The sequence below is a fragment of the Podarcis gaigeae genome, assembly GCF_964106915.1.
Source record: "Podarcis gaigeae genome assembly, chromosome: 16".
NCBI lineage: Eukaryota > Metazoa > Chordata > Lepidosauria > Squamata > Lacertidae > Podarcis > Podarcis gaigeae.
In genome coordinates this window covers 12513080-12540372 of record NC_139693.1, presented here as the reverse complement: position 1 = coordinate 12540372, position 27293 = coordinate 12513080, and the positions used below count along the sequence as shown (strand labels likewise).

At 47.1% G+C, this 27293-nt stretch overlaps 1 protein-coding gene across 6 annotated transcripts in view; it reads right to left on the bottom strand.

Moving 5' to 3' along the window:
• The window catches only part of MACROD1 (mono-ADP ribosylhydrolase 1), a 314807-nt gene extending 287535 nt beyond the window's left edge, over window positions 1–27272 (bottom strand). For 4 of the 6 annotated variants that reach the window (XR_014558845.1, XR_014558846.1, XM_083716258.1 and 1 more), the window contains exons 1-3: window positions 26807–27272; window positions 16894–16995; window positions 15446–15565 (exon numbers count right to left, since the gene is read on the bottom strand). Coding sequence is in view for 4 of the 6 variants with exons in the window: in XM_083716258.1 (XP_083572384.1) it covers window positions 15446–15565; window positions 16894–16995; window positions 26807–27068 (484 nt within the window). In the remaining 2 variants the exon portion in view is untranslated. The remainder of the gene's footprint in view (window positions 1–15445; window positions 15566–16893; window positions 16996–26806) is intronic. The other 2 variants (XM_083716260.1, XM_083716259.1) reach the window with 2 other exon arrangements.
• Between the last annotated feature and the right edge of the window lie 21 nt (window positions 27273–27293).

The following is a 27293-nucleotide window of genomic DNA, read 5'->3' as shown; positions in this document are numbered from 1 at the left end:
CAGCTGCAAAATATAACATTGGGGACACCTGGTTTGCCAGTACAGTCATACCTTGATTCTCAAACTTAATCCGTTCTGGAAGCCCATTCGACTCCTGAAACCATCCAAAAACCAAGGCGCAGCTTCCAATTGGCTGCAGGAGCTTCCTGCACTCAAGCGGAAGCTGTGTCGGATGTCAGGCTTCTGAAAAACGTTCAAAAACCGAAACACTTACTTCCGGGTTTTCGGCATTTGGGAGCCGATTTGCTCGACAACTAAGCCGTATGAGAACCAAGGTTCCACTGTAGTACACATGGAAAGGATCTAGGGCTTAACATGAGTCAACAGTGTGATGTAACAGTGAAAAAAGTTAATGCTATTCTGTACTGCATAAAGAGAAATATAGTGTCCCAATCAAGAATAGCAAAAGCTCTACTGCCTTGGTCAGACCACACCTGGAGTACTGTGCCTTCTGAGCACCACAATTTAAGAAGGATATTAATAAGCTAGAACCTGTGCAGAGGAGGGGAGCTAAGATGATCAAGAATCTGGAAACCAAGCCTTATGAGGAGGTGTTGAGGGAGTTGGGTATGCTTAGCCATCTTCAAACATCTAAAGGGCTGTCACATGGAAGATGCAGCAAGCTTGCTTTTTTCCTGCTCCAGAGGCTAGGACCTGAACCCACAGATTTAAGTTACAAGAAGGGAGATTCCAACTAAACATCAGGAATAACTTTCTGACAGTAAGAACTGTTTGACTATGGAACAGACTTCCTCAGAAGGTGGTGGATTCTTCATGGGAAGTTTTTAAGCAGAGGTTGGATAGCCATCTATCATGGATGCTTTAGTTGAGATTCCTACCTTGCAGGGGATTAGACTAGATGACCCTCAGAGTCCCTACTACTGAACAACATATACTAAGACCATCTTGCACATGACAGTCTATGCTGGCTGGTAGTGCGTCTCCAGAGTTTCCAACAAAGTTCTCTCCCAAGCCCTACCTGGAGACACCAGATTTTGAAGCCGAGAAAGTCTTGTGTACTCTACCACTAAGCCAGAGGTTGCCAATATGGTTGCCTTAAGCTGTTGTGGGACTACAACTCCCATCATCCCTGACCATTGGCTATGCTGGCTGAGGCTGATGGGAGCTAGTCCAGCATGTTGGCTCTCTCCAGCCCTTCCCCACAAAAAATAACCAAACCCGTGTATGTACCAACAAAAGCTGAAATCTGCACGGTGGCGGCAGCAGTGTGTAACTCAGTCACAGAGCACCTGCTCTGCATGTAGAAGGTCTCAAATTAAATCCCTAGCATCTCCAGTTCATCAGGTGACAGGAAAGACTCTTCTCTGCCAAAGATCCTGGACAGCCACTATCAGTCAAGAAGACTATACTGGACAAATTATCTGACCTACTGCAAGGCAGCTTCATAAGCTATGGCCAGGAGTAGAGCACTCCACTGCCTCTGAACCAGCTTGCACACCTTGAGCTTTGCCTGTGCTTCTAACCGGACACTGAGAAGCACAAGGACTGTAGCATAGACAGAGCTGGCCCCTCACAAGGACTGGGTTTTGGCAGGGGGACCCAATTCAGGAGCCACCAACTCACGGGGTTCCCCCACATGACCACCATGCTACGGTTTGGCATAAAGCCTAACAGTTTAGAGGCTCCCCCCACCTTCCCCGCCATCAGATGGTCACGTGGCCACCAGCTGCAAACAAGGAGCCGCTAAGCGAGGCTCGGGGAGTGTTAAGCCAGCTGTCAGGCGTGGTTCCGTTTAGCACCACCGAAGCAGGCTTGACAGGGGCTTTTCAGATGCATTTTGTAGCCGCCAGACTGCAGCAGGCTGGTGTACAGACAGAAAGGCCCTGCTGTTTTTGCAAGGAGGCCTCGCATACGGTGCCTGTCTCCAAGGATATCTGGCAAGGGAAGTGTTGATTTTTATTATTTTTTTTAAGCCTGGCTGTTCCTTCAGTCTCCTCAGACTCAGACACTTGCACGCGGCCGCCAGGTATTTTTTGCAGATCCATCCCTCGAAGATCCCTTCCATAAGGCAAGGGAAGTCTTTGTCACATCCGTGGAGGAGGAACAATTCTCTTCTCTTCTCCCCCTCGCCCCAAATCAAACCTTTTGCGCAAGAACTGGGTAGAAAACCAAAAATTCTCAAAACAGTTCTTTGGTGCAAAGCAAAAAGAGGAAGGTGGGCTCTTATTTTTAGAAATGGGTGCCAGCATGTCGGCCACATTGTGTTGGGACGCATACAAAGGCGTGAGTCAGAGGCCGGGTGAAGGTTAAAATGTGGGAGACGGAGAGAAGAGAGGTTGACGCCCCAGCAAACAAAAGACTTTAAATAAGCAAAATGTATTGAAATTCATAAAGAATCTTCTTGTTGCTGTTTTCAAGTGCCAAGATTTGTTTTCAAATGATATATTTGTTGAGCTTGATTGGACACTCTTGAACTCTTTCCACCTTTAGGGAATAAAATAAGAGAACCAAAATAGTGCAGGCCTACTTTGCACATCATGCTAAGCCAAACCAAGACTTAGCATGAATGCAGGAGCATGTGGGCTCCGTGAAAGGAGATCAAAGCGTCTTTGCTCCTCCCCAGTCATTCTGCTGCTATGCTGAAACCAGGCTTGCCATTTGCCTTTAGCCCTCCCAGACAAACCACGAGCCGTTAGACATAGGACAAAATTTGGTACCAGCTCATGGTTAGTCTGAAGAGACCTAATTCACGGGTCCAGGTTCAGACGATGCACTGCATCAGGCATGGGAACGCTTTAGCCCTCCAGATGCTGCTGAACTGCAACTCCCGTCAGCCCCAGAAAGCATGATGGGAGTTGTAGTTCAGCAGTACCTGGTAGACCAAAGGTACCCCACCCCTGTACTTATGGCTTAGCTCAATGTACCACTGCAAAAGAACCATCAGGGAGGAGTAAAGCAAACTCAAGAATTAGAGATGGATGAACCTATCCATTTCATCAGCCATTTTTACTTTCTCATTTTTCCAATCTTAACTTCAGCTTGTCTTGTTTCCACATAAGTTTTAGATTACTCTTCTATATTTTCACTAATGTACTCGTTTCTGTGTGCGCTCCCACCAATTCACCCATTTTTGTACAAGTCTTTTGGTTGGAGAACTGCATCATAAAATTTAAATAAGTGTGAATTCTGAAGGATAGCTGTGTTTTCTTTCACCTATTGGTTTGTGAAGTGCAAATTAGGCAGGCTCAACCTTAATGTGTGGAATGTGAACAAATTCTCTCCTCCTATTCCCCTAGCAGGAAAAAGTGGGTACTATTGCTATTATTACTATATATTTATTTATGCCCCACCTTTCCCCCTGACAGATACAGCTGTCTGTGTTCTCCCTCCATTGTCAGAGGCAGCGTGTGTCTGAGTACCAGTTGCTGGGAATTGCAAGTACAGAGAGTACTACTGCTTTCAGATTCTGCTTGCAGGCTTCCCAGATGCTAGCCACTGTGAGAACAGGTTGCTGAACTAGATGGGCCTTTGGCCTGACCCAAGAAGACTTTTTCTTATAATCTTATTCTCCAAATTCACCCCATTTTTTTCCTTTAGGTGAAATTCAGTGACATCTCTAGAATGAATCAGTGTTCTCTTCTGACTTGGTTTCTACAGTAACAGGCAGGGACTTTGTCCAAGGAACAGAGGGGTGCCCTAAATTAGATTCACATCAGGGATGTCCCAAATAACAGCACACACTTCGAATGCCGGGAAAGAATGCAATGTGTACCCGTTTGTACACGGAAGCTGGCTTCTCCCAACACTCACCAATTATGCAAAGCAGGTCACGCAAGAGCCTGCTGACCGTTTGCTCGGCCTCCTCCTGTCCAAAAAAACTTCAACAGAATTCCTCCTTGCAGCAGCCACCTCTTCAGAAAGCAGCCACGAGGAGGTGGTTTTAACGATATTTAAAATGTCCCTGTGAAATATAGCCCAGCGGTGACAATAAAAGGGAGCTGAGACAAGAGCCATCTGATGGGGAAGTGCTCCCGACTTAGCCATGCAGAAAGCTGCTGCAAATCTCTGCTTTTATGGCAATTTTTATAGCCAAAAGGTGGAGAGAGACAGGAGGGGAGGAGGAGAGGGGGGTGGAATAGGAAATAGTGCAGCCCAGCCACACTTGTTGCAGCTTGCCTAGAGGTTGGAAAGAGAAGCCCAAAACCTGGATAGGGAATCCCTGGGAAGGGAGCAAGGCTCTAGTGGAGAGGGGCCCAAGATTCCCTGCCACATCCCAGAGCATTCAGTTATCCATGCAATTTCCTTAATTCTCTGCAAAACAAGTCCATATTGATAAGTCATCTGCCCATGCAAGGGAGCATAGCTGCTGTGAGACCAAACCTCAGCAGGTTGGGTTTTTTTCACCATGGCCCCCTTTGTCGAAAAACATGGTACATCTGGCACACTTCCTGAAACAACAGCTGGCCATGGCCAGGGATGGGGTGGGAGCAGGAAGCGTAGCCTCCATCCATCCAGTTCCTTGTAATACCACCTCTCCCTCTTGCAATCCCCCCACGCCAAGCACAGAGTTGTCTGTAGCACATCCTCTTCCGCAGCACTGAAACCCTTCTTTCCTCTTCCTGCCAGGCACAGCGCCCAGCTTGCTCTCTTGTTAACAGCACTCATTAAAATGGAACAAAGGCTCAAATGCCACCAAGGTTGCTGACACGACACCCGCTCTCCAAAGAGGGGGAGGGAAGCAACCACCACTGTTACTTACCACTTCATGAAAACAGAGAAGGGAAGAAGGGATGGGAAGATAAAGAGGCAGCTCAGGAACCCAACTCGGAAATGATTTCACTTGAGCTGTCTGTCTGTGTGTGCTGAGTAGTCCTGGACTCATCACTGATCCTTTTACAGGGAAGCCTCTTAAAGGCAGAAGCGCTCACTTTTGCATTTATTTAAGTATGCTTCATAGCTCACCTTTCTTCCCTGGCGGTCTCCCATCCAGGCCTTTTCAGTGGTGGCCCCCTTGCTTGTGAAGTACTCTCCCCAGGAAAGAATGTTTGGCTTATCTTTCCCTATGATTTTTCTCTTTACACAGGCTTTTGGCCCTTAAGTTGAAGGGTGGCATTGTGGCTTCTTTTAGTGGAGTTGGATCTGTTAAGTCTTGCCTTTTATCAGTGTAGCTGTACTTCTAATATTTTTTAATATTAATTGGTTTTAACATGAGTCATTGGGGGTCACTGTGAGGAAGAAAGAAAGAAAGAAAGAAAGAAAGAAAGAAAGAAAGAAAGAAAGAAAGAAAGAGTTTGTACCACTGGTGGCTGGATCCTTATTTTCTCCCATCCCATGCAGGTAAGGTTTGACAGCTGTCAATCACCTGATATTACAATGGTGTCCGGTGGTCTGTTTTTGCCCTATTTGAACTCAAGCTGTGCAGGCAAAGTCATCACACAGTGCAACTCCTGGCAATCAGCTGATTGCCTCTGGGCTTGCAAAGCACAGTGCCTGGGGCTGTCCAAGGGGCTTTGCAGGTGCTGTCAATCAGTTGATAGGTGGTACCTGCAAGTTCCATTTTGGCCCAGCGGCACCTTTAACCTGACATCTTACATGAGCAGCTTAACTTCTGCAAAATGGCTATATTGCAGGAGTTGGCCAAACAGGAAGGCTTGGTGGGCCTAATCAGGTCCATAGGCCAGGAATTCCTGGCCACTCCTGTATCACATGTCCTCAGCTCATGTCCAGCAAAATGTAACTCTGCAAGAAGACAAAAGATCCATCTTGTCTAGCATCTTATATCCCACAGTGGCCAACCAGACACCTCCAAGAAGCCCACAAGCAGATCCCAAAGGCAAGAGCCCTCTTTTGTCACTGATCTCCAGGAACTGGAATTCGGAGATAGACTACCCCAGACCATGGAGGCTGAAAGCAACCGAGAGGCTTGCAGAGGAAGGCTGGGTCTGTCAAATCTCATTTTAAAGCCATCTAGAGTGGCAGCTAGCATCCTGGGGCAGCGAACTTCACGTTAGTTATGCATTGTTGCAAGAAAGTATTTTTTATTTTGCCTGTCCTGAATTGACTTTCACTGGCTTCCCTCAAGCTCTTGTACTACAAAGAGCGGGACAAAAAAAAAAATCATCTCTCCAAACACTTTATCCACACCATGGGCTGTATTAAACTCACTTCTGTTCAGAGTAGACCCACTGAAATGAAAGAGCCCAAGTCAAGTCATGATCATTGGTTTCAGTGGGTCTTATTCACACTTCATCTTGTTTCGCTTCTTCCCCCCTGAGAAAATGGCTCTGTAGCAGAGCAAACAGCAATTCGGGTTTTCTGTGGATTGGCGTTTGCTCCGATTTAGCACTAAAAAATGGGTTTTCCCTGGGAAAGGAGCAGGGCAGGGGAAAGCCACTTGTACCTGTTCTTTGTAGGCACAGGACAAGTGGAAGGGTGGACCAGGCCAAAGATTGACACTGGATACAAACCACATGCATAGCTCCCTCTAATGGTGAACTCAGGTGGTGAGGCCCAACAGGATTAGAGACAAAATGGGACCACAGAGAAAGAGAAGAAAGAAGAATGAGCTATCAGCATGTTATCAGGGATAACACTGAGGTGCACAATCTGTTGCACAAGTCTGTGCTAGCACAGCTTTTCCATTGGATTCCTCTTTTGCACAGTGTTAAAAAATGCACCAGTCTTGAGCTAGCACAGAGAATGCTGCACAGGGCAAAACAATAATCTGCTCACAGGATTGGTCCTTATTGCTTGAGTCTTATGGGTTGTGTTGCAAAATTGTGGCAAATTTCTTAAAACCCTTCGTTAGGCTAGGTTCCTTTCTCCTTCAGAGATGGGCCCCTCAGCTATGCCCAGTCAGAACTCCATCCCTCTTAAAAAAATATGACTATTTGTCATCTTCATTCAGGACCCTCGGAGATACTGCAATAAGTACATTTAATTAATCAAATTCAGAAAAGCAAGACAGTTAATCTATTAAGATCTCTCTCTTTTTTAAAAAGAGTTGACAGTAGGCAGGTTTGAAAGACGAAGTTAAGTAACAAATATTTCTTCCCCCAGTGGAAAGCAAGATTTGAGAATGTAATAAGAGCAGAAAGCCAGACCAAAAACACACACACACACACACACACACACAGAGAGAGAGAGAGAGAGAGAGAGAGAGAGAGTAGCTCATGTGCTCATTCAGAAACTGGCCTTTTTGACCTTGGCTGCAAAGCCAGCAGGGTCCAGGGAGCAGGGTCTTGCGAGCGCCATGGGAGCATAAAGAGCTAGTGGTTTTATTTGCCAAGTCAGAAAGCCGGTTAAAATTATTCAATGCCATAAAAAGGGAGATAAAAATTGTCCATTAAAACTCCGCGCTGGAGAGCTCCCCCCACTCCCACCCCTTGACTCGCGCCATCAGATTGGTACTTTATATAACAGTCTCTTCTCAACGTAGACTGAGCAAGTCGCCCAACTCAAAAACTGCTCCAAGGAAGGGGAGAGAGTCTCTAAAAAGAACAGTACAGAGCAAAAAAAGAAAAAGACCCATGGGTAGATTCCTGCTTTATTAAGCAGGAATCGTCAGAAGTGAAGTGCCAGGCTAGAAGGAACTACCAGGCACTGTGCGTCCAATTGTCACTAGATCTGCTTTTAGAAAACCATGAGATGTGTTTTTAAAATAGTCCCTATATAGCGCAGGCCTCGCCATCTGGCCCTCAGGCCTCTCCCCAGGCCACACACTGCTCTGTGTTGTCCTTTGAATGCTTTTGCCTGGATGAAAAGCATCCTTGAACTGTGTTAATGCCTCTTGCTTGCCTGGATGAAGGATGTGTGAGTGTTTATGAAGGTCCCACATACCTTTCTCTGCCCACCTCAACAAGCAGTCCCTGGAAGGTTGCCCACAAAGCATTGTGGCTCTCAGTCTGAAAAAAAGTTCCCCACCACGAGACCTAAGGGAAAGTTAGCACCTAGGGGGCAGCTTCATATCAGTTCTTCCTCCTGTTCATGCAGCAAGGAAAGAGGGAGGTGAGGCAGTCCTCAGGTAGATCTGTGGGTGGGAGAGTGCTAAAGGTCAAGAAGTTCCAAGACGTATGACCGGAGCGCTAATTGGGAAGAAAAAATGATACTCCAGCACTAGTGATGGATTTAGCTGCATCCATACCAAGAGAGCAACTACAGAAGAGGAGAGCATCCTCTTTGAGGGTTTTTTTGCCTAGCTGGAATGTACCCTTGAACTCTGATAAGTCTTTTTGCTTGTCAGGATGGAAGGTGTGCAGAAACTAGCCTACTGTACAAAGCAAAACAAGAACAAAAACTCTTGTTCTGCTCACTTTTACCTCTGGCTCAGCCCACCACCAGCATGTGGTTCTCCAGAAGGGAAGGTGGCCCCTCAAGATTCCCAACCCTGGTTTAGAGCTTGAGGCGCACACACGGGCCAAGCTTATCCCTCAGACCTGTTCTTTTGGGGTTCCATCATCCCTCCTCCTAGGGCAAGCAATAGATTTCCCTCCTTAAGGCATACCCACCAAGTCTTGTGATACCTTACAGGCTAGCCTAATGCCCTGCCTTTAGGAATCTCACATTTAACTTTCACTTTTCTCCAGGGTGATAAAGATACTAGTTGGAGGGCAGCTGTCAGGATCGCTGTGTGTGCCAAATTCTCAATATGCAACAGGGGTGGTGAATAATTTTCAGCCTGAGGGCCCCATTCCCTCAGGAGCAACCTTCTGGGGGCCACATACCAGTGGTGGACAGGGCCAGAGGCAAAAGTGGACAGAGCAGTAGATGTGATTTACCTTTGTAGGTTACATTCCAGCCATGCAAAACTCAGAGGCTTCTACGCACACCAGCACTACACCACACCTCTCCATCCAGCAAAGCAAGAGGCATTACTTATTGCATTTATATTCCACCTTTTCTATCCAAGGAGTTCAAGGTGGCACACGTTTCTCCTCCCCATTTAATCCTCACAGCAACCCTGTGAAATAGGGCAAGGTCACCTAGTGAACTTCATGGCCAAGTGGGAATTTGAACCCTGGTCTCCCAGGTCCTACTCTAATTTTCTAACCACTGCACAGTGCTCACCCTTATGAACATTATCACAGTTCAAGGACATGTTCTAGCCAAGCAAAACAGCTCAGGGGTTTGTGGCCTGTAGAGGGTGTCTCAAGGGCCAAACAGAGAGGTCTGCAGGGACACATTTGCCCTCCTAGCCAGAGGTTATCCACACTTGCAATGCAACCACTCCCATTTACTGGCTCCAGCTCAGGTAGCTTGGAAGGTTTAACAAAACAAAACACATACAAGCTTCCCCAAGGCTGGTGCTGGCTCAGCTCCGGCCTTCTTTCCCGCTGCCCGAGCAGAAGCAAAGCGTTTGCAAGCAAACTGGACTGCCAAAGTGACAGGTGAAGCGATTTACACTGACAGTTCGGCATCGTAATATCTGCCTGGAGCTTTGTCTCCTGCACTTTGCAGTCCCATAACTATTGTCGTTATAAGGCGGCCATTCATAATACCAAGGATACACGGCGGCTCGATCCATTCATCTACTCGTAAAGTACTCAGTTGGGAGAGGAAGGCTCTGATCATTCTACCAGCTGCTTGCCTGCAGAATCTATATATATATATTAGAAGGAATGTCGCCATGGTCCCAGGAATACCCACATAAAAGCAAAGGAGCTGGATGTGCCACCAGGTGAGTCTGGGGAAGTGCCACAGTTCAGTGGCAGAGCATCTGTTTTGCATGCAGAAGGTCCCAGGGCCCAACTCCCTGTAGCGTCTCCAGGCATGGCCGGGAACGCCAGCTGCCTGAAACCCTGGAGAGCCACTGCCATATCAGTATAGACAATACCGACCTAGACAGACCAATGACCTGATTTCATGTAAGGCAGCTGGCTATGTATGCACAGGGAGCAGCTATAGCTCCATGGCAGGGAATCTGATTTACATGCAGAAAGTCCCAGGTTCAATCCCCAACATCTCCAGGTAGGACCAGAAAAGAGTCCTGCCTAAAATCCTGGGAAGCCACTGCCAAGGGGCTCGTAATCGGTGTTCAAGGCCAGTGGTTCTCAACTAGTGGTCTGTGGACCCCAAGGCGTCCACATAACCCACCCAGGGGGTCCATGGCACCATTCATTTAATGAAAACTACTATAGAGACATCAAATTTTTCAAAAGTAGGGGGTCCATGGCTTGGCTTCTGAAAAACAGGGGCTCCGTAGTACTAGCTAATTGGAAACCACTGGGGTGGGCAATACTAAGCTAAATTAACTCTGTGTAAGGCAGAAAGTCTTTATTCCCACTCCCTGTCTGTGGCTTATGAGGGAAGTGTGGGAAACACCATCCCTCCAAAGAAGGCGGCTAACGTAAGCCAAGAAGTTCCAGAACTTGAGAACCGACTTTTCATGTATTGTTATGTGGTATGTCTACATGTGCGCGCACACACGCATATCCACTCCTGCACAAAAGCAACAAATTACTGAAACCGCACCCAGAACAGACAAAGCCTTCCCCAACCTTGTGTCCTCCAGAAATTTTGGACTACAACTCCCATCACCCCTAACCATTGGTCATGCTGGCCGGAGGTAATGGGAGTTGGTGTCCAAGCCATCTGAAGGCATCAGGCTGCAAAAGGTTGGTCTATTGCTATTAGGGATGGGGAAGAAATTTAATTACATGAACATTTTAATATCTAATACGCACTTTCCCAAGCAATGCAAAAACTGAAACGAAATGACCCTTCAAAATTCACACTTTTCTGAATTTTGCAGTGCAGCTCTCCAGTCAAACAATGCGTACAAAAAAAATTGTATTCAGGCAAAATATGCGTTAAAATGCATATATTAGGGAAAATAACATACAAATACACATTATATTAATCAAAACTGCATGGAAAGATGTGTGTGTTAGGGAAAATGTGCGCTAAACTGCTGATGAACTAGGACATTAAAAAAAAATTGGAAACAGAAATGGAAATATGGAAAACTGAATTTAAGACTGGAAAAAATGAGAAACTGAAACTGACATATTTGCCAATCCTGAACGATGAATACCTTCTTCAGAGGCCTTACTCTGTGGGGAAGCTGATGTGCAGCCCTGCCCAGAGTTGAAACCTGGGTCTCCTCCTTGGAGGAGTGGGCCCCACCCCAGCAAATCTCTGCACCACCAGAGGCACTGAGGAGCTGTAGGATTCAGACATCTCCATCCCAGAACCAGAACTCCCCACAGCAGTTTCGTCGGTTCCTAGCCAGTTCTGGGATTCTCCACTCCCAACTGAAAAGAGATCACTCCCGGGGCATAGGAGCAGAGGAGGCAGCAAAGCAGGCAGGAGTTTCACAGCCTCTAGCAAAAGTGCCAGGCTAGCTATACAGAAGGAACTTTTGGTTATGTACAGCACTTTGCACCCTTATTTTATCTTTACTGCTTTTCACAAAAAGATGCCTCAAAGCAACTTACACGGTATAATAAACATTAAAAACCAACTATTTAAAACAACAGCCAGAACAAACTACTGAAGAATACCATCCATAAATAAGTATAAAAAAGATGGATTCTACCTACTCCACCACAAGATTAACACTATAAAAACAGGCCGAAAGTGAACACTATGATCCAATTTAACAGCCAAATGGCTGCGTAAACGACATTCCCACATATAAAATACAAACCCCTTGTAATGGTTATAGGGGTTGCTCGTGCGTAAGTTGCCACCACTCCTGGCTAGGTTGCCTGGTTAAACCTTTTCTGTCTGGACAGCCCTTCACTTCGTGGCTGTTTCAGTCGCTAGCAGAATCCGTCAGTGGGCGTTTCTTGAACCTCTTCCAGCAAAGAAGTTCTTTGACGCCAAGTCTCCGCCTACTCTCCCTGCGCGGAAGTCTTCTGCGCAGGGTGGGTGTGGGCAGCGGAGGACCCGTGCTCTCCCCGCTGGTCTCCGGCGAGGAGTCCTGGAGCCCCCTCGCCGATTACCCCATCTGCCCCCCTTTATCCCTGGTGTTACGCTGATTTCCTTCCCCAGCCGATGAGCTCCCTCTCTCTCTGCTGGGCCCTTCTCCAGCATCGCTTTGGAGCCTTGCCTCCGCCTCTAGCTCCGATGGCAGTTCCCTGACGCCCCTGTATGCAGAAAACTAGCCTATCAGCAAAAATGTCCCTAGCCTGGTCTTCTATAGCTTATCATTCCCATGCAACAGTGGGGACTCACGAGGCTCTTTGCTAAATAATCAAGCCGCCTTCTCGCCACCTTCTGCTTCAGGGTATGTGTTTGACACTGCAGGTGCCAGAGAGCCAGTCCAAGACCAAATGGTGACCCAGGCTAAGAAGACTCTTTGGCACCCCTCTCCTTTTGAGCACATTTTTTAAAATTGCATTTATTGCTCATTTCATGACTTGGATGCACAATCTGCATGCCTGATTTATCCCTGTCATATAAAGACAATTAAACCTGCCTGCATGGATCAGATCGCAATTAACTCACATACAGACCATGTGTTAAATAGGCACCAATGCCTATGCCAACAAAGAACAATTAAAAAAAAAAGACTAATGCAAAAGCAATCATCGCCAAGCAGACCAGCATCGCCAGCTTTAGATACAAAGGTGAACTGTTTATAAAAAAATATTTCATGCACAGTCCCACCAAGCCCAGCACAAAACCAGCCGTCAAATCTAGCCCCAAGAGGCACTTTGGGACCAAGCCAGGTCCAGTGCCAGCAGACAGTAAGATTGGGCACAGGCTGAGGGCTCCAGTAGGTCAAAAGGGCCCCTCACTGGCCACACAGCCACCTAACACTCTGCAATGGACACCGGACAGCATTGCCACTTTTGACCAGGAACCAACCTTGGCTCCCATCTGCGGTAGCCACCCGCCATTTTAATTTACCCAAAATGCAATGCCCTTCACAGATCTGTAAAATCTCTTCATGGATCCATGGTCTGGACAGAAGCTTTAATCTATAGACCAGAGCATTGCACATTGGGTACAATTAAGAAAGCAGGCAGCCACAAGGGATTGGGAGCTTAGCTTGGCTTTCATTGAAAAGCAGTGGGGCTCCCCATCTGCTGCTGCAACACCATTCAGGGGCACAGCAAGGAGAGCAGGAAGTAATGGGCTGCTGCTGTGGCAATGGCAGGAACAAAACATGGTGTGACCACATGAGGACATGTGGATGTGTGCTGAGAGGGCCTTGAATTCTCGCACCTGCCCTGGATGGAGTGCTGCACCTGAACCTGGGATCAAAAACCTGCAGCCCTCCCAGATGTTGTGGGAACTCCAGCACCCGTCAACCCCAGCCAGCATGGTCAATGGTCAGAGGCGTTGAACTACATCTCCCACCAGCACCTGGAGGGTCCCTCCACTCCCCACTTGGACCTCTTCTCACCGAGTCCCACCATCCACCCACAGCTTTGCTGTCTGTTGAAGACGTTAAACCACTACAAATCACATCCGCCAAGAGCTGCCTTGGATGCACTTGATTCCTTTCAGGGAACCAAGGTTAACAAGAAATAAAGACTCCGCCTGATTCTCTTGCCTGCACGACACAGACCACCCTGCCTTTCCCAAGATGCAGCATCGCTCATCTCCCCCCACCCCCAACCTTCCTAGCATGAACTGAGTGGCTACAACAGCAGCAAGCGGTTCCTGGCCTCGATCCGTGCAGGTAATTACTCACAGCTAATGATAATTATCGGGCCTCCTAGAATTTAATGGACACGTATTATAGTCCCACTTGCGACTTTACATATGAATTAAGCACATATGGGCTTCATGATGCACAGAGGCAGGATTTATGAAGCGCCAACAAAACCCCTTGTTAGCAAAGACTTTTATTCCACTAATAAACAGCTTGATTTATTGAGGTAGGCAAATTAATACTGGGGGGCAGCCCCACAAACCATGGAGCTTTGGCGCCCTCTTGTGTAAGTTGCTGGGAATGACAACCAGGCCATGAAACCTCAAATATTTCTGAGCTTAACGTTTGCGGAGGCTCAAAAATACCTTCCTTCCCCACAAGCTACAGCAACTGAGCCCATAACTGAGTCTAAGCATGTGTAATTAAAACCACTGAATTTTCTTTTCCTGCTTTTCCCCTTCCTGCATTCCCTGTGCTGAATTTTTGACTGTAAGCTCCTCAGGGCAGGGGCCTGTCCTCCTCTACTCTGTAAAGCACCACATACACTGATGGTGCTACATCCACAAATAACAACAGCCATACTTGCCAGTAATTCAAATGCTGATTCAGTCATGTGTCTTGTAATCTCTTTAACCCCTTATTCAGGTGAACTGGCTATTATACATAGCTCACACATAATATTTTTATACATACATATTCTATATAATTTTAAAACACCTATTTTAACTTTTATTAAACCCAATACCCATTTCATTGACTCATTTTTATAACACCACACATTTTTTTAGTTGAAAACCAATCAGCACTATGCACAGCCAAGTACCACTACCAGTTTTACTAGAGCATAATGCATGTTAATGAACATCTAAGAGCTACACACAGACCCCTTGTAAATATTACTTCCCTTCCTCATTTATTGCCTGTTGTGTATATAATTCAGCTCATCCAGTGCAGCCAGATACTGCAGTCTAATATAAGTAGGGGCCAATTCAAGTCCACTTCCTCTTTTGCTTCACAAAATGTTCTGTTTAACTAAGCCAGTACCAACCTAGAGAAGCAGCTTCTTTCTCCTAAATTCTTCCACACATTCTTCTCATCCAACACTGTTTCCTATACTTGAAAAGGGGTTCTGTACAAAACTTGGGAGTTCACACTTAGTGTTTGTTAACCTTAGCTGGTAACTTGAAAACCGAGGACAAACTTCTAGAGCGTTTTAAAGCAGGGTTGTGAAAGGCATTGTTTCCCATTACGTACACCCCTAACAGTATTTCTTTTTGTTTCCTATCCATTCAAACAAGTTTCAAAAGAACACAAAAACCTACCAAACCTGTTTAACCAGAGACAAAAATGAGATGAGCGCACACATCACAAACAGTACATCTTTCAAACGACCTTCAACTCTAATGTCTTTCTGCAATCCCCAAAGTATTAGCTGTTCTGTAAATCAGCTATGAGGATTGGAGACTGGCCATTTTTGAGGTTAAGAGGATGGTACGATTGGAAGCCTTGTTGCCAGCGAAGTACACAAGGAATGCGGGAATGAGTGGCCTTTTAGATGTTGTTGGAACACAACTCGCATTCCCCTTGCCACTGGCCACGGTGGCTGGAGCTGATGGGAGTTGCAGTCTACCAACAACTAGAGGGCCGTCCTGGTCTACACATTCATTTCTTACATTCCACCATCAAGCAGGAATGAGAAGCACTGCAAAACCGGCAAGGCTTATGTGATCTCTCTGCCATTTTCAGTTTTCACAAATTGGAGCAGCAAGGCTACCCCAGAAGACCAACAGACAGTGCCTGGCATGTGAGTTATAAAAGGCTACCAATAAGTCAAAACCAATCTCAACCACAGTCAACAAAAGAGCCAAACTCACTCACCAGCGTTGACAATTGCATCTACCTCCAGCTTGGTGATGTCACCACGGAAGAGAGATATCTTCTCATTCAGATGGTTATCCTTGGGGAACAAAGACTCTTCAGGCTGCTTAACCCGGGCGCCTGGCATCAAGAAGACAAGGGGGAGAGACTGCACATTTTAAAGGCTGCCTTTATGTCAAATTGGACTATTAGTCCATCTAACTCAGCATGGCCTACAACAGGGTAGGGAACATTGTGCCCTCGGGTGTTAGCACCCCAAGCTCCCATCAGCCCCAGCCAGAATGACCAATAGTCAGGGATTATGGGAGCTGTAGTCCAGCAAAATCTAAAAGGGGCTGCAATGGCTACCTCTCAAGGCTCTCCAATCCTGCCTGGAGAAGCTGGGTACTGAACCTGGGACCTTGTGTACTGCAAAGAATATGCACTGTTTGAAGTCTTAGAAAGCTGCTGCCAGTCAGGGAAGACCACTGGCCTGCAGGCCTCTCCACAACATCCACTTGTCCAACACCTGATGCCAAGTGTGTGCAGTGGCATAGCGCGGGGGGTGCAGGGGGGCCGGCCGCACCGGGCGCAACATCTGGGGGTTAGGGTTAGGGGGCGCAAATCCACGGGTTAGGGGGCACAAATTACTTGCCTTGCCCTGGGTGCTGACAACCCACGCTACACCACTGAGTGTGTGGAAAGCAAAAAGGTATGGGCTGGGCCAATGTGGGTTTGCAGACACCACCAGTTAGCTGATGATGATCCCCCACCCCTGCAAAAAAAAGCCCATTGCAAGCACTGGCAATTAGGTAATCATCAGGGCTTCTGTGCGCAGTGCCATGCAAAAATGAGTCATTGTGATGTCAGGTGATGGACAGGTAGGCAACCCCACTCACCTGCCAAACCTGACCTGTTTCGGGGGAAGAAAAGGATCTGGCCTGCAAGTCGGACCCAGTTCCCCACCCCTGCCATAGACTAAATGAGCTAAATGAGCCAGCAGCCTGACATGGTATAATAAACCAGAACAACCCCCCACCCATCTGGCTGGATTGCCACAGCCACTCTGGGCAGGTTCCAACACATATAAAAACATAATATCACATCAAACATTAAAAACTTCCAGATACAGGGCTGCCTCCAGATGTTTTCTAAAGGTTATTTATCTCCTTGACATCTGATGGGAGGGTGTTCCACAGGGACGGTGTCACTACCGAGAAGGTCCTCTGCCTGGTTCCCTGTAACTTCACTTCTTGCAGTGAGGGAACTGTCAGGAGGCCCTCAGAGCTGAACCTGTGTCTGCCAGCTTTCTATGTTAACAGCTCTACAATACCCCGCTTCCTCAACCAAAGTCCACATTATCCTTGCCTTGAGCTTCTCCATGGGAGGTTGCGGGGGGCGGGGAGAAACAACATGCCCATGCAATTATACTTAAGAAGAAAGAGCTCTGAAACAAAATAAAATCTCACTTTTGGCCATTTCTTTCCAGCTTGGTATTTGCTTCAGTTTGATGAAATCCCTGGTGAAATAATGTTCTCGCCTCTGCTTGTTATTCAAGCCTTTCAGAAATGCTGAACAGCAAATAAAAGGAGCAGGAGAAATAAAGACGGGTTAGTAGGATAAAGACAAATATTGGCACAAAGTCTGAGGGGAAAGGACTCACAAAAATTCTGGGAGAAGGACTTTCAGAGCAGTGATGCAACCATTATATTTTTGCCTCGTAGATGCTCAATGGAAACCTTCATTCTCCAGAATGATGGCAAAACCCTTTCGGAAAGTCTGCTTTATGGTGGAAACTACACACATATAAAAACCGTTCTAGGGTCACATTGTATATTAAAATGTTTTATTTGCAGGTGTATAACTGAGTCCTAAGTCAAGTACAAAGAATAAACATAACTGCACACACACCATACATTTAAAGCACATTTTTGCACCAAGGAATCATGGGAAGTGTAGCTTGTTGAGGGTGCTGGAACTGTAGCTCTGTGAGGGGCAAACTACAGTTTCTACGATTCTTTGTGCGTGAGGAAATGTGCTTTAAATGCATTGTGTGTATACAGCCAAGGCAGGCATAGGCAAACTCGGCCCTCCAGATGTTTTGAGACTACAATTCCCATCATCCCTGACCACTGGTCCTGTTAGCTAGGGATGGTGGGAGTTGTAGTCCCAAAACATCTGGAGGGCTGAGCTTGCCTATGCCCGAGCCAAGGCATCACTCTACTGTGTCACATGTAGAGCAGGGAGAGGGAACCTGTGGCCCACCATACATGGCTGGACTACAACTCCCATCATCTCTTACTGTTGGTCATGGTGGCTGGACCCAACAGGAGATTAAATCCACCACCACAGGTTCCCCAACGCTGTCACAGACCATTATTACACACACACACACACACACACACACACACACAAATCCCTTGGAAAAGTTGACCCAAATAATTTTAGGAGAAATCCAAACATTTCTAAAATATTACTTGTGAAAAAATGTGAAAGTCATTAAATCCCCTCCTCCACTGCAGTCCAACTTTCTTTGGAGATGTATAAACGTTGGTCTCACCAAATGAAATTGATTACTGCTAAGATCCTTTCCCCCCTTAAAATACTGAACTGCACTCCACTACTATAGCAACCCGCAGCAAGTAATGAAGAAGGCTTCTATCTTATATGGAGGTGGCCATTTTGAATTTCCCAAAAATTCAAAAAGAACCTCAGGAGAGCGCTTTCTGAGGAAAAACAAAATGGCAGCCACTCCAGTTCTCCTCCCCTCAAATGAATGCCACCTCTCACCACCACTTGTCGACATATTGCCATTTTGTCAGCAGCCATTTTGATGTGAGTTGAATGGGTCTTATATTCACACCCTACGTTGAAAACACTATACAATTTTAAAGAATCTTGGCTTCCCCTAGATAATTCTGGGAGCTCTTGTTTGTTAAGGGTGCTGAGAGTTATTAGGAGGCCCCTATTCCCCTCACAGAGTTACAATTTCAGAGTGATCAAACAGCCAGTCCCTTTTCTATTATTCACATGGAACTCGGGGAGTTTTACAGGACCAACAATTTCATATTGCTGTGTCACGTAAAAACCCATATGGAAACCAGCAAGGCCTCTGAAATATGGTTGCCAACCAATTCAAATTGTCTCAGCCCTGCTAGAATCACATCCTGCTAACAGAAAAAGGTGAGGAAGAAAATAAAAGAAAAACCATGGCAGAGCAGAAAATGCATTGTCAAGGCTTTCATTTTGATTTCCTAATTTCCATAAGATTGTATCACATTACAATTTTATTTTTACTGTATTTTTTGCACCTTTTTCTCTTTATTTCTCTTTATCACTTCATTTTTACAACTGAAACTCTTCTAAGAAAGAAGAAATATTAAAACAGGGAAGATCCTTTGCAAATGTCAAAAATGTTTTCTTTTATATTACCTCGGGGTAGCAATAAAGTTGGTACATATCCTCATTTATGGTGGGGTCAATTGGTGCAAGATTTTTGGAATTTAATTTTGGCCGAAATGATAAACATTACAACATTGTGTGTTGTCCAAAATAAATATCCCTGAATATTTTTGATACCACTGTAAATATATTGTCAGAATAATTGGTCTTATATATTATATTGGCAGCATGAACAGCAACTGCAGTTCAGTGGAAAACAGCCCAAAATCTTACACTGAACGCTTAGTATTGCTCACTCTGGAATATAGCTATTGTTGTGTATTGAGTCAAAGGATTTTATATCTGTATTATTATTGTCTGTATTGCATTAGGGTAAAGTAACTGCCTTTTGGTTCCAGAGGGTACAGCTACTATTGGTTCATTTAAGCTGCTGTATTTGGATCCTCTGTCTTATTGGTTGCCTCCAAAAGGCAGGACTGTGATTGCCTGATATTGTTCCCTCCAAAATGTATCCTTTCTAGCTTGTTCCCTGTCCCTATAAAGGTAGCTCTCCCCTCCTCAAGTCTGAGTCTTGTTTGCTTTAATAAAGAAGTGTTACTAGAGAACTGTCTCCAGCGTATTATGTCAAGAGAGCTGAAATCACAAACCCCATGTCACAACAACTGGCGACGAGGATGGGATCTGGAATGCTGAGGAGCGGTTAAACACAGCCCTGCCTCAGAGTCCAGATTGAAGCTAAAACAAGACTCACTGGCCAGCTGAGAAGATGATCCTGCCCATAGGACAATGGAGAGTCCAAGGGTATTGGAGCCCTTCCAGCCATCAGAGCCCCACACGTGGGAAGACTACGTCGAACGCTTCGAGTTCTTCGCGGTGGCTCAAGGGATCACCGATGCCAGCAAAAGAAGGGCCACATTCCTGAGCTACTGTGGGCCTGAGATCTTCATGCTGGCCAAGGCATTGCTTGCTCCAGCGAAGCTAAGTGAGACATCTCTCAAAGATATTCTTGCCTGCCTGACAAGCCATTTGGCGCCTACTGAGACCAAGATGGCCCAGCGGATGGAGTTTCATAAGAGGCAGCAGCGTGCTGGGGAGTCTGTATCTGCATTTCTAGCTGAACTGCGGAAGCTCGCTCAGCACTGCGACTTCCAAGATCTGGAAGAGACTCTCCTGGATCGTTTTATCGGTGGTCTGAGCAGCAAGAAAGCCAGAAGACGCATCGTGGCTAAAGAAGAGGTTACCCTTGCTTCAGCCTTGAAGGAGGCCACCGCCACGGAGAATTATGAAAGAGAGGAGCTTGATGCCAGTCGCAGGGCCCCCAAGCCACAGATAGAAGTTGCGCATGCCATGGACGAGCTAGAGGCTACTTCGAGCCAGAGCCCAGTCCGTGGGGTCGAGTCAGTGCGTCAGGCCTGCACAGTGCACAAACATCACCGAGGCAGGTGCCCTGGTTGTGGCGGAAACCATGAGCGGAAGAGTTGTCGCTTCCGGGATGCTATGTGCCGGACGTGCGGGAAGACAGGTCACATCGCCAGGGTCTGTAGATCAGCGGCGTTGGGAGCGACAGGAGACCTAGACTGGAGCATCGCAGACCGCCCACAGCAACCCACGTTCTACAGGACTGCCACTACGTAACGGAGATCGACGGGAGGGTCGTGCAGTTTCCAGCACAAGGCAAGGCACACGTCAAGGTGAAGATTGAGGGTCAGCTGTGCGACATGGAGGTGGACTCCGGATCTGGATTCACTATCGTGTTGGACCAGACCGTGAGGACATTCTTCCCCAGGGGTAAGTTGCCCCCTCTGGAGCCCTTCCCGGCAACTTTGCAGTCATACTCAGCGGGCCGCATCCATGTCATGGGAATGTGTGCCGTGAGAGTACAGTTCCGGGACAAACAGGCGGTACTCAAACTGGTGATTGCGAAGGGCAGTCGCCCCAGTCTCCTGGGCACTGACTGGTTCCCCGCCCTGGGACTGAGTATATCAGGGCTTAATTCAATCCAAACCTGCCCTGAGATGAGTGAGGCATTATGCAAAGAATTTGCTGGTCTCTTTAATGGAAAACTGGGTTGTTATAAAGGGCCCCCAGTTGACTTCGAATTGGACCCTGGGGTGGCCCCAATCCGACTCAAACCAAAGCGAGTGCCATTTGCACTGCAACCCATGATCGAAGCAGAGCTGGATAAATTGGTCAAGCAGGGAGTTCTCTCACCCGTGGACTCCGCTAAGTGGGAGACTCCAATCGTCACGCCCCTTAAAGCAAATGGGGAAGTCAGGATCTGTGCTGATTACAAATGTACTATCAATAAGGCACTCAGGGGAAACTCATACCCCATTCCACTCGTATCACATCTGTTGGCTAAACTGGCTGGGGGCAAGGTGTTCGCCAAAATTGACCTGGCACAACCTTACCAACAGCTGCCAGTAACCCCACAATCAGCAGGAGCACAGACTATTGTCACTCATAAAGGGGCGTTCAGAGTTAACAGATTACAATTTGGAGTTTGTGTGGCCCCAGGGATTTTTCAAGGGCTCATGGAACGCCTGTTAAGAGGTCTGCCGGGGGTCTTGCCATTTTTTGATGACGTTTTGATTGCTGGAAAAGACCCACAGGAACTGGTTGCGCGTGTCTGTGCAGTGTTGCTAAAGTTCAAGGAGGTGGGGTTGCAAATAAAAAAGGAAAAATGCAGTTTTGGGGTGCCAACTGTGGATTTCTTGGGGTTTAAAATTGATGCATCAGGCATCCACCCCACAGATGCTAAGGTTAAGGCCATCATCGAGGCACCACGACCACAGAACAAGATGGAGTTGCAGTCATTCCTGGGACTTATTAACTTTTATCATTCGTTCTTACCCCAGAAAGCTTCGGTAGCTGAACCATTACATAGACTGTTGCAGAAAAAGAATGTGTGGCGATGGGGGCAGGAGCAGCAGAAGGCTTTTGACTCCTTGCGAGGAATGCTGAGTAGCAGGAGCGTCCTTGCTCATTATGATGAGTCGAAGCCGCTGGTCCTGGCATGTGATGCCTCTCAATACGGTCTGGGGGCGGTGCTGAGTCATAGGGAACCGGATGGGTCGGAAAAGCCCATCTCTTTCTGTTCCCGTACGTTGTCGGCCACGGAGCGCAACTATGCTCAAATTGACAAAGAGGCACTTGCAATTGTGGCAGGAATCAAAAAGTTCCATGATTATGTGTACGGTCACCATTTCTCCATTGAAACGGACCACAAACCACTGTTAGGGTTGTTCAACCCGAACAAACAAACGCCACAAATTCTCTCCCCCAGAATGTTGCGTTGGTCTATATTCCTGAACGGGTTCCAGTACACCTTGACCCATGTGCTGGGGAAGCGGTTGTGCCACGCTGATGCGCTGAGTCGATTGCCCCTTCCTGGCGGGAGCAATGAGGATCCTGCTCCAGCGGAGCACATAATGATGCTGGAAACACTTCCAGGGGCTCCTGTAACGGCTACTGATATAGCTGAGAAAACGAGGAAAGATGCTGTTCTCTCCCGTGTGCTCACTTGGGTGGGGAGGGGGGGGCCAGGTGGTCCGCATGAAGACAAATTCAGGCCTTATGCGACAAGGCAGCACGAGTTGTCCATGCATAAGGGTTGTCTCCTGTGGGGAGATAGGGTATCATCCCAGCGCCACTGAGAAACAGGGTTCTTGAGACGCTTCACATGGGACACCATGGTCAGGATGAAGTCGCTAGCCCGATGTTATGTGTGGTGGCCTGGAATGGACCAGAACATAGAACAATGGGTACGAACATGCAAGGCATGCCAAGAGGTGCGGCCAGAAGTGGCCAGAGCACCAGTTCACTGGTGGGAGCAGTCCAGAGCTCCCTGGAGCCGGCTGCACTTAGATTTTGCTGGGCCATTCCAGGGGAAGGTCTTTTTGGTTATCGTCGATGCATATTCCAAATGGTTAGAAGTGGCGATGGTCCCTAGCATGGCATCAGCTGCCGTAATCAAGGTGTTGAGGCAGCTGTTTGCAACCCACGGGTTACCTGAGACCATTGTATCAGATAATGGGGCAGCTTTTGTACCCCAAGAATTCAGGGCATTCTTGGCTGATAACTTCATAAGAGGGGTCACATCCGCGCCCTTTCACCCATCCTCCAGTGGGCAGGCGGAGCGCATGGTAAGAACAGCCAAAGAATCCATTGCGCGCTTAATGGAGGGTAACTGGTCAGCTCGCATCGCGCGAATGTTATTTTTGCAGCATGCGACGCCGTGTACTGCGACGGGCAAGTCGCCAGCTGAGCTGCTCTTGGGTAGAAGACTGGTAACGGTGCTGGATTATGTCCACCCGGATAAAATGCCAAACCGTAATGCAAGAGCAACCCCCCAGGCTGAGACTGACACAACAAGGTATCTCGCCCCTGAAGATCTGGTCTGGGTGAGGAACTATTCACGAGGTTCGCGGTGGGTGGCTGGTGTGGTCACCTGGGCTAGTGGACCTGTGTCCTATTATGTGACCTTGGAAAATGGGCAAGTTTGGAAGAGACATATAGATCAGCTGAGGCGCCGGGCGCTCAGCAGAGAGGAGTCTGATAATTCATCCCTGGCTAACGATGCAGAGCTACAAGGCCAGGGTGAAAATGGCCCAGAGGTGCAGTCACCAGGGGCCTCAGCAAATGAACCAGGGTCTGCTGGTCCTCAGGATGACGAGGTACAGGTAGGGGACCCTGAGATGTCTGGGACTCCATCTGTTCCTGACGAAACCCCTATAGCAGCCCCCCTACCACAGGTGACACCCAATCCAGAACCGGCAACACCTGTTGTCAGGAGATCAAGTAGAAGTTGTAGGACCCCACAGTACCTGAGAGATTACGTCTGCTGTGCTCACTAGGGGGGGAGGGGTGTTGTGTATTGAGTCAAAGGATTTTATATCTGTATTATTATTGTCTGTATTGCATTAGGGTAAAGTAACTGCCTTTTGGTTCCAGAGGGTACAGCTACTATTGGTTCATTTAAGCTGCTGTATTTGGATCCTCTGTCTTATTGGTTTCCTCCAAAAGGCAGGACTGTGATTGCCTGATATTATTCCCTCCAAAATGTATCCTTTCTAGCTTGTTCCCTGTGCCTATAAAGGTAGCTCTCCCCTCCTCAAGTCTGAGTCTTGTTTGCTTTAATAAAGAAGTGTTACTAGAGAACTGTCTCCAGCATATTATGTCAAGAGAGCTGAAATCACAAACCCCACGTCACAACAGCTATAATGGGGGGGATCACAAATAATTTTAGATTTTGACAAGGCCTAGAACCCCCATTTTGTAAGATTTTGCATCTCTCTGTGGCATATACATTGGAACCATCATTTTCTAGACTCTCCTCACAAGACTGGCAAATCTGGAACTATACTTGATCTGAGAACGTTAATAGTCTTTACTTGGACTTTGTTATTTTAACTCATGAACTCATTCTATGTGGTACTTTATAGTGTTGTTTTTCATCTTTTAATTTTTGCCTTTTGTTATATGCATTATAGCTCTGCTTTATGTATATTATAATAAAATGAATTTTTAAAAAGAGGGGGAAACGGGGGGGGGGGCTGTCACAGCAACTGGCCTTCAGAAACACACTGCCTCTGACAGGTGCTTAACAGTACAGTCCCTTTTCAGCAAACAGAAGCCGACTCCCTTCACACCAAAGAGGCCCTCTCCACTCAGGCACACTTTGTCCTTGACATTTATTAATGTTTCTTTTTTCTTTTAATTAAGATGAGGTGGCAGGGTTTTTTTTAAAAAAAAGAGTTTGGCAACTCTATTACAGCTTCATCAGCCTCCTGGAAGATTACTTATGCTCAACCCCTTAGGAACTTCAACACCCCTCTGCAGAGATTTGCAAATCCAAGCAATATATGTAGTGGCTTTCAAACCATATTGTTGGGAAACATACAGTTCGTCATGAGCATATTGGGTGCTGTGTTCCTCAATACAACATTCATGGCATAAAGCTGCCCAAGACGAAAGTGTAGCACTAGGCACGCTTCTAGAGAAGGGATGGGGCCTCCAGATATAGTTGGACTACAAAGCCCATTATCCCCGACCAATGGCTATCCTGGCTAGCGCTGGATGGGAGCTGGAGTTCCAACAACCTCTGGAGAGCCACAAATTCCTCACATCCCTGTTCCAAAGCATGTTTTCCACTTATGCTAGGGCAACAGCCAAGCCAAATATGCCTAAATTGTGCCTATGCAAATGAAGGGTTGAGAAGCCCTTGGAGCATATTCCCAAAACCTCTACATCAGCGGCTACTCTCAACTCCTTGGCCCCACTTGAGACCGCTTGAAAATTACTGAGGCGCACCCAGTCACAAAAGCACATTCGAAGCACATTTCCCCCTCAAACGATTCCAGGCATTGAAGTTCACCCCTCACAGAGTTACAATTCCAATCCCAGCAGTCTCTAACATATTACAGTGCCCAGAATTCTTTGGAGGAGAGAAATGTTCTTTGAATGTGATTTAAAAGCATAGCTTGTATGCAGCCCCAGTCACAAAATGGGAGGTGGAGGAAACGTTTGGCATAATCAGTTGACAATTACTTACATTACATTCTGCCAGTATGTAACCCATCTTTAGAAATTGATAAAATTATTTGCCACAGCGCTTTCCTTGTGGCAAGTAGTTATTTAACTCGGCTTTCCTCAAGTGGCATTGCAACTCAGCCTTCCCAATGTTAAGGCAGAATTTGCTGATCCAGAGGCTCTAAGTGGAGAAGGCCTTTTTAAACATATTTTTGCCTTTATACTCTCATGTGACAGCATTTTTACCCATCTCCTGTAATGTCTTCTCCCATTTTCCTTTCACACTCAACTTGTACCTTATCCCACCCCACCCCCCTCCTCTAAACCACCAGTTTCTTTCATCCCTCCTTCCCAGCCGTTTTACATTCACTTCTTCCAAGTGAGGTGGCCTATAGCAGACTCCAGCCCACTGCACTACAAGGCACACAATTTCCGCAGCTTGATATACAGGTGCCTCCACAGATAATTTGTATAGAAAGTATTCTCGGGCTCCCACTTCCAAAAAAGTGTTTCAGGAGTTTGGAAACAAAAACAAAACAATTCACTGCTTTAAAGTTGAATTTGGGGCACATATAGATTAACACATCCTTTCTGACTGACAGAAACATGAAGGCTTGGAAGGCAGTCCTGGTAATTGGCATGGTTGCCACCTTTCACTGTTAGCTCTGCTCCTGTGCTTTTAAAAAGCAGGGTGACATGTACAAATTTAACGGCAAAGCTTGCCCTACCACTTATCCAGGCATGGATAAGCATCCATCAATTCTTAGCAGTCAAGCTGTTATTGTAGGCCCAGGAGCACAGCCAAAGTTTTCTCGCTTTCTTTTTTAAGTTGGCAACCTTATTTAGGGGACCATTCCAAAACATAACCAGCAGCATACAGTCTACCAGCTGCATCCCAGCACCTGTTTGGTACAAGAACCATAGCTTATCAAAAGTGGGGGGAGGGGTTCCCCCCCTTCTCTAGGCCTCTGGGAAACATATGGCGGCTACCATAGCCAGTCTCCTAGGAGACCATTTAGATTTCCCATGATGCACTGCAAAAAGCCTTTCCCCACTCCCAAACAGAGCAAGCTCAACCGGTGAGATACATACCCATGGTTCACAGTGCATACAGACACAAGAAGAGTTCTTGGTTCAGTAACTACAAGCCGACTGCCATCAAAATGCCACCCCTTTGTCCTATCACAGTAGTGAAAAACTCAGAGGCAGAGCTGCAGTGCCATTACAAATAAGGGGCATTGTGGATTTCAACAATCACAGCAAACATGAGGATCCTGTGCTCAGGGGGAGTATATGATCAAGTAGCCCAGGAGACGAAAACTGTGCCAGGGACTGCCAGCAGGCAACAAGGGGCCCAACACTGCGGGAGGCCACAAATTTGCTCCAGAGCACCAGGACACCACAGAAACACACACATACACAACACACTTTCGCCTCCACGTCACTTACATTTAGCCTCCTTCCAGTCAGTGGAGGTGGTCAAATCCACTTTGGCTGCCATGGCCAATGGGGGAGCAGCCAACCAGCTCCGGATGCCCCTTGCAAACACCCAGTGCTCTGGCACCCTGCAGACAGGGGCCCTGCCTCCACTCCACGCGCCCTTCCTTCTACTACTGTGCAGCACTATAGGGCAGCTGCCCCAGACCCTCCACAACCTCCCAAAGGCTCCAAGAAAGCTCTTGTTTCCCAGGAACATGAAGAAGCCTGGCATGGCTTCAAGAAAAGGGCTGGAAGGGGGGGTTCACTGGGCTCTCAGCCTGCTGCCCTGGTTGGTCACTCAGCGGGCGAGAGAAATTCTTCTCCCTTATTTATAACACCTGGTATTTAGGTGGCAGAGTGGAATCAGATTGCTAGCTGCAGCTGCAGCTGCTGCTGTTGTTGCTACTGCTACCCCAGCAGCACACATGGAGGCAGGCCTTTGACTTTCAAGCCTCTT